Genomic DNA, 6,213 nt, shown 5'->3' with positions numbered 1-6,213 from the left:
ACAATGTATACAAACATATACACTAACATTATGTTCGAAGGCGGGATAACACTAGAAACTTCAAAGAAGGGCGGGGCTATAGAGTAAGCGTTGTTATCAGCGGAGGAAGTAGAATTTTTTTTCACCGGGGGTGAAAACTTTTTTAAAAGCGTAACAACTTTTTTAGGCAATATATGGAGGTTTTTGGCAAAATATGGATGTTTTTGAGCAAAATATGGTGCCCCAATATGGAGACTTTTGGGCAAAATCGAAAAATTCAAAATTTTTGCACTAAAAAATTGCAAATCCACTGGGGAGGTGCCTCCTGCCCCCAACATATTTTCGCCCCTGGTTGTTATCTTGTTTAACCAATAATGAAATGATTGGTTAATGCTGGATTCAAGAACTCTTAAAGGTCAGGTTAGCTATCAACTTTCGAAACTGAATGTCTTTATTTTTCAATTCCCTGGTTTTGGTCATTGAATTCTGGTCCGATGCCATCAATAAGAATTTTGTAAAATTACGCCTCTGACAAAAAATCAACTTTTTCGTCTTACAGACTCTTACGTGCCGTCAAATTCGTCATTCAAAAATTTCGGGAAAATAGAGAAGTTTTATATATATGTTAATTACTATGTTCCTGTTATTTGTTGAATAGTAATAGTAATTCAATAGTAGATTTCCAGGTTCAGATTCTTATATCTACTTTTTACCTACTTACTACATGTAATGATATTTCTTATGCATGGCCGGCCCAAAGGTGGTGCAACCCGTTCATTTGAACGGGGCCCATGCTTTTAGGGGGCCCATTTATTTCACGGGCTCATACATATACATATAGTTTTGAGCTTACGATCCAATTTTTACAAATATAATTATACTAGCCCAAAATAAAACATACATCCAGCCCAAGTAACTATTAGTTGTTTAACAGAATACACATTGTTTCTTACTTCTAGTCTATTTAAAGAGAACAAAATATAGGCTGTGTATCGATGTGGGATACTTCTCCCATTGTATCTCATATATACATATGCTCACTTTTTTTCATTCATCTTTTTCCTATATAGTAATAATAGAACTTAACTTTAACCAACGTGATGATTCTTTGTAAAATGAATATGATGCTATTAAAAAATTTTAAATTCAAACCTTGACCCTGAACGTATAGATTTAACGTTAGTTGTCGTTTTTCTAAATAGCTTATATTGTTTGTTGTGGGGCCTAAGGGCCTTTTTTTTCACATCGCACTAGGCCCCTAAATTCTCAGGACCGGCCCTGTTCTTATGTCATACATATTGAATGATACACAAAACCCACGTTTCATTATGTTCCCTAGTTCATTTGTATACGTTACTTGCACTCTCCTTTTGGGTTTCTTATTAGTTAGTTAAAAACGTATACACATATAAACTTGTCTGAAATCTTCATGCATAAAGAAGAATCTTGATTTTGAATTTGATTATTGTTTGTGGAAGTTGTCTACAATGCCCATAATTACAAGCAATTCAAGTTTTCCATTGTCAAACCTTTTTGCTCTTAACATGAACCATAGGTTGCGTTCAGTTAAAATCAATAAAGGTTGTTTTAAAGGTGGTGGAAAAATGAATATAAAAAATGAGTTGAAACCTTTGTGGGATGATGGTTATGGGTCACAAACACAGAGGGATGGCATTAGTCTATCCATGGATTTAATAAAAAGTGATGGTGGGCCCCCTAGGTGGTTTTGCCCTGTTTCATGTGGCAAACCATTATCTGATTCACCAGTTCTCTTATATTTACCTGGTAAATGGTGTTTGATTGGTACATAATAATGTATTCGTCATTACACAAATTAATTCATGATGAATATTAATTATGTATCAGTATTTATGCTTATATATTTTTTTCATTGTTATTCCTAAACGGTCTTTTGCTATGTTCTTATATGGAGTGACACTTTGTGTAGGAATAGATGGGACCGGTGCTGGCCTTGTTGTCCATGAAAAAGCTCTTGGAAAGTGAGTTTTAAATTTGCAATTGCTCATATATCAACTGTTTGAGCATTAAATTAAATTAAATATTGTGTTATATGACTTATTTCTAATAGGGTTATATAAATTATTTAATAACGAATGTATGTTCGTGTCGCCAAACATCCATGAAAATTGCAGAGATTTCAGAAAAATGAGCTACTATACAATGTCCCCTAAAAACTTATCCGTATACACAATGTGTAAATTACATTAAAAAATTTGATTGATTCACACTAGTTTAATAATATGTTTCAAATATTATCTTTTAAATGCATACATTCTTATTGATCCTTATTTTTAATTTTAATGACAGGGTCTTTCATGTTCAATGTTTACATATTCCCGTGTGGGATCGAACACCATTAAAAGGTTGTTGATGTCTTCACTTGTGTTTATCTTTTTACTCTGGTTTTGTTTGATCCTTTCTTCAACATGTAAATTTGTAGCCAGCCTTCTGCACTGAATAATCAATTTTACACCATCGAATATAGATTGATGTCAGACACCAATTCTCTTTTTTTAAAGATGCAAATTTAGCAAACTTTAGTGTAATGTATTTTCATAAACAACCTAATTTGTATTAAGGCTTGATTGAATTTGTGGAAGAAACTGTGAGGATTGAGCACACTTTATCTCCAAATAAGCCAATTTATATACTTGGAGAGTCTTTTGGTGGGGCTTTAGCACTTTCAGTCGCTGCTCGAAATCCTACAATTGACTTAATACTCGTACTAGCAAACCCAGGTTGACTTTTTTTCTTTTCTTTGGGTGCTATTTTAATTTAATTTCTTTTAAGTTTGACCATGTTTATATACGAACTATATGTATCGTTTTCAGCTACTTCATATCAGAGGTCGTATTTGCACGCTATAAACGGGATAGTGAACCTTCGGCCCAATGAACTTTATGGAATTAAACGTTTTCTCATGACCAATTTAATGGGTATGTAGGTTAAAGTAACCATTTGCTAGAATATATGTAACATATTCTATATATATTTTATTTATTCATTCAGTTTTCAGGTGATTATTTAAAAATGGAAATTGTTGGAATGGATGGTCCAAATGATTCACCATCGTTTTTGCAATTGTTTCGACGTTGTGTAGAAGATTTACCACTTTTTCATGTAAGAACCACTTTCAACAGTTTGTCTCGCGCGCACACACACACGTGAACTATTGCAGAACTTGGAATTACTAGTCGATTTCTCGGGTTTTACAACTCGGCGAGTACTAGGTCAAACTTGGTCAAAATTCGGAATTACTTGGAAAATTGGTTAAAACTCGACCAGAATTCGGGATTACTCGGAAAATCGGTTAGAACTTGGTTAAAAGCAGTCAAAGTTTAACTTGGTCAACGTCCGAGTACTTCCCCAGTGGCGATTTTAGCAACCTTGCACACGTTTCATGTGTGCATGTGTTTAAATAAATTATTAATTCTCCCTAATAATATATGGTAATCTATTACCAATAATACCCTCAAATTTGGGGGTATTTTCGTAAACCTTTTTTTTTTTATAAAAAAACCTTTTTAAATTATATTTCTGTTACTTTTTTTTAACTTCCCTTTTCCCCTTCTTTTTTCTTTCCTTAATTTTTTGTAATGTTTAATTGTCCGACCGTTCACCTTTTTTTTACCGTTCAATTAACCGACCTGCTAACCGTTTTTTAACGTTAAGTTAACCGACCGTTATCATTTAAATATTTTATTTTGACAGCTAATGCTCAATATTTTTCCTAAAGAAACTCTTGAATGGCGGTTAAAACTAGCTGAATTAGCAGCTGATTATGCTAATTCTCGTCTCTTTGCTATTACAGCTCAACTACTAATCCTTGCTAGGTTTCATTCTTTCTCCATACTAATTTATCGTGATCGTTAATTAACGAATTACAGCGCTTAAACTTGTCTGTTATTTTGTGTAAATAGTGGCAAGGATATGTTCTTACCAAGTATAAATGAGGCTCATAGGCTTTCAAGAATAATTAAACGCTGCAAAATACGTGTCTTTGAGGATAATGGACACACAATCCTATTGGTATCTATCACAAATAGTAACGTCAACCCTTTTTCTTTAAGTACTGCAATACAACAATATTACAATAATGCCCTTTTCTTTGGTGTAGGAGAGTGGTGTTCAATTGTTGTCCACTATCAAAACTACCCACACATATCGCCGTTTCTCGAAACATGATCATGTAGAAGACTTTTTGCCTCCTAGTATTACAGAGTTCAAGAAAACTCCAATGGAGACTTGGTATCATTTTTTATTTTTTACATCATACTAATTATGTAATTATGTCTTACATAACAAATTTGATATGGTGCAACACAGGTGTTACCGACTTTTTACGGGTGCAACAATGTTTTCAACAATGGAGGATGGAAAGATAGTAAGAGGTCTTGAAGGGATCCCAGATGAAGGCCCTGTACTGATCGTTAGTAATCGCACGTTACGGGGATTCGAGATTATTTCATTTGCTTTGGAATTTTTGAGAGAAAAGGGAGTTGTGGTGCATGCTTTAACCCACCCAGAAACTGTTCCATTCAACTTTGAAGATGATTATATTATGAAGCTATTCGGTGCAATTTCGATATCTGCAAAAAACCTTCTTAAATTGTTATTAAGAAAATCATACATCTTACTTTACCCTGGTGGTGCACGTGACATTTTCCATCGTAAGGTCTGTTGCATGTTTTTTTTCTTTCTGAAAGAGTGTTTGTTTTTTTTTTTTTTTTTTCCTTTTTTTTAATTTTTTTTTTTTTTAATTCTAATAATTAAATTATGTTTGTGATTGACAGGGCAGTCCACAAGAATTGTTAAGAATGTCAGTAAAATATGGGGCAACCATTATACCATTTGTAGTTGTTGGGGAAGATGAAATATCAGAAGTAAGAACACACATGTACACTTTACCATTGTACTTGATATTTGAAGTCAATCAAGCTCGTTTTATTCACACCATACTCAATACATCTAATATCTAATTTAAGTTGGTGGTGTTAATCGAATATGTTGCCAGTTAATTGTTGATTATGAAAAAATTAAGAGATTCAGTTTTCTCCATCAGATGGTGAATGAGTTCAATCAAGGGAAAACAAACTTGAGGTGATCTTATTAAACAACTTTTACATTTTATTTTCATTTTAACAAAATTGTCCGAAGGGTTAGAAATGCATGCTATATACTCCCATTTGTGAGAAATTGGGTTGATTTGGGTTATGTTTAATTATATAACGGCTATGTTAAGTTATTTTAGTAGGATAATATGCACCAAATCTGAAAAGTTTTTGCAAGTCAACTTACCCAATCCACTTTGACTTGTTACCCAACATGCCTAAATGTACCCACCCGTTTTACCACTTCTATATTATTATAATTATAATTTAAATTTAAATACCAATGATAATTCAGGTATATGTACTATATAGTGATCTCATTGATACATTTACTTTGTTTAATGCTTACTATTCATATTCTTTGATGACAGGAAGGGGATGAGTGAAGAAATTTCTAAACAAGAACTTCATTTTCCGATTTTATTGCCAAAGATACATAGCCGACTTTACTATTTGTTCGCGAAGCCCATAAAAACAAAAGGGAACGAAAATATTTTGCATGATAAAGATTATTTGCAGAAATTGTATTCACAGATAAATTGTGATTTTGAAGAGCATACAAATTATCTGTTAAAAAAGCGAGAAGAGGATCCTTACAGAGGTTTGGTTGAGAGGTTTTTTTGGCTAATGACTTATGGATCGTTAGATCAAATCCCATCATTCGATCAATGAACTTAAAGCAATCGATATAAGTCACATTTTCTTTGCTCACATTTGTAAGTTTGACTAGTCAACTAATGTATTTTACATGATCAAAGGTAACATGTCTGTATTTCGAAGTTAAGGCCATTAAGCTGTATTTTGAATCCATTTTTAATATGTTTGAATATCAAAATGAAGTATTAAATGCAATCTCATATAAATTATTGATCGAGCATTTTAATCCATATCGCGAACAATACAAACATTTATTAACATTAACAACAATAACTATATGATAAACATAAATCACTAATATAGACATTTTAACTAACACCTAGAGCGCATTTAACCGTACACACAGATTATTCTGCTTTCAAACATACAGGTGATTCAGCGACCCCTTGAACTAATTCGTCTATAATTCTGTAGATATAAATTGGAACTGTTGTTGCTAGTAACA

At 32.8% G+C, this 6,213-nt stretch overlaps 1 protein-coding gene across 3 annotated transcripts; it reads left to right on the top strand.

The window, feature by feature from the left end:
- Positions 1-250: 250 nt before the first annotated feature.
- On the top strand, positions 251-5,891 carry LOC139891531 (phytyl ester synthase 1, chloroplastic-like). Of its 3 annotated transcripts, none has more exons than XM_071874504.1 (13): positions 251-394; positions 1,928-1,979; positions 2,308-2,363; positions 2,580-2,738; positions 2,832-2,936; positions 3,017-3,120; positions 3,712-3,833; positions 3,921-4,029; positions 4,118-4,248; positions 4,327-4,675; positions 4,794-4,883; positions 5,015-5,100; positions 5,483-5,891. In XM_071874504.1, exons 1-13 carry the CDS (start codon positions 370-372, stop codon positions 5,781-5,783), a joined length of 1,689 nt encoding a protein of 562 aa, XP_071730605.1. In that variant the 5' UTR covers positions 251-369; the 3' UTR covers positions 5,784-5,891. The 3 variants fall into 3 exon arrangements, with proteins under 3 accessions (XP_071730605.1, XP_071730604.1, XP_071730603.1); XM_071874503.1 differs by lacking the exon at positions 251-394 and adding an exon at positions 1,644-1,764 and having other exon boundaries at positions 5,063-5,100; XM_071874502.1 differs by lacking the exon at positions 251-394 and adding an exon at positions 1,644-1,764.
- The last annotated feature ends 322 nt before the right edge of the window (positions 5,892-6,213 follow it).

The sequence above is a fragment of the Rutidosis leptorrhynchoides genome, chromosome 2 (assembly GCF_046630445.1).
Source record: "Rutidosis leptorrhynchoides isolate AG116_Rl617_1_P2 chromosome 2, CSIRO_AGI_Rlap_v1, whole genome shotgun sequence".
Classification (NCBI taxonomy): domain Eukaryota; kingdom Viridiplantae; phylum Streptophyta; class Magnoliopsida; order Asterales; family Asteraceae; genus Rutidosis; species Rutidosis leptorrhynchoides.
The sequence above is the reverse complement of the archived record's forward strand: the minus strand, read 5'-3'. Positions and strand labels throughout refer to the sequence as shown.

Excerpts from the sequence above, each read along its gene's own strand:
- LOC139891531 (XM_071874502.1), top strand. The coding sequence starts at position 1,665 with ATGGATTTAATAAAAAGTGATGGTGGGCCCCCTAGGTGGTTTTGCCCT. Across the intron at positions 3,121-3,711 it reads AAGATTTACCACTTTTTCAT|CTAATGCTCAATATTTTTCC; the intron begins GTAAGAACCACT and ends TTATTTTGACAG. Across the intron at positions 4,676-4,793 it reads GTGACATTTTCCATCGTAAG|GGCAGTCCACAAGAATTGTT; the intron begins GTCTGTTGCATG and ends TGTGATTGACAG.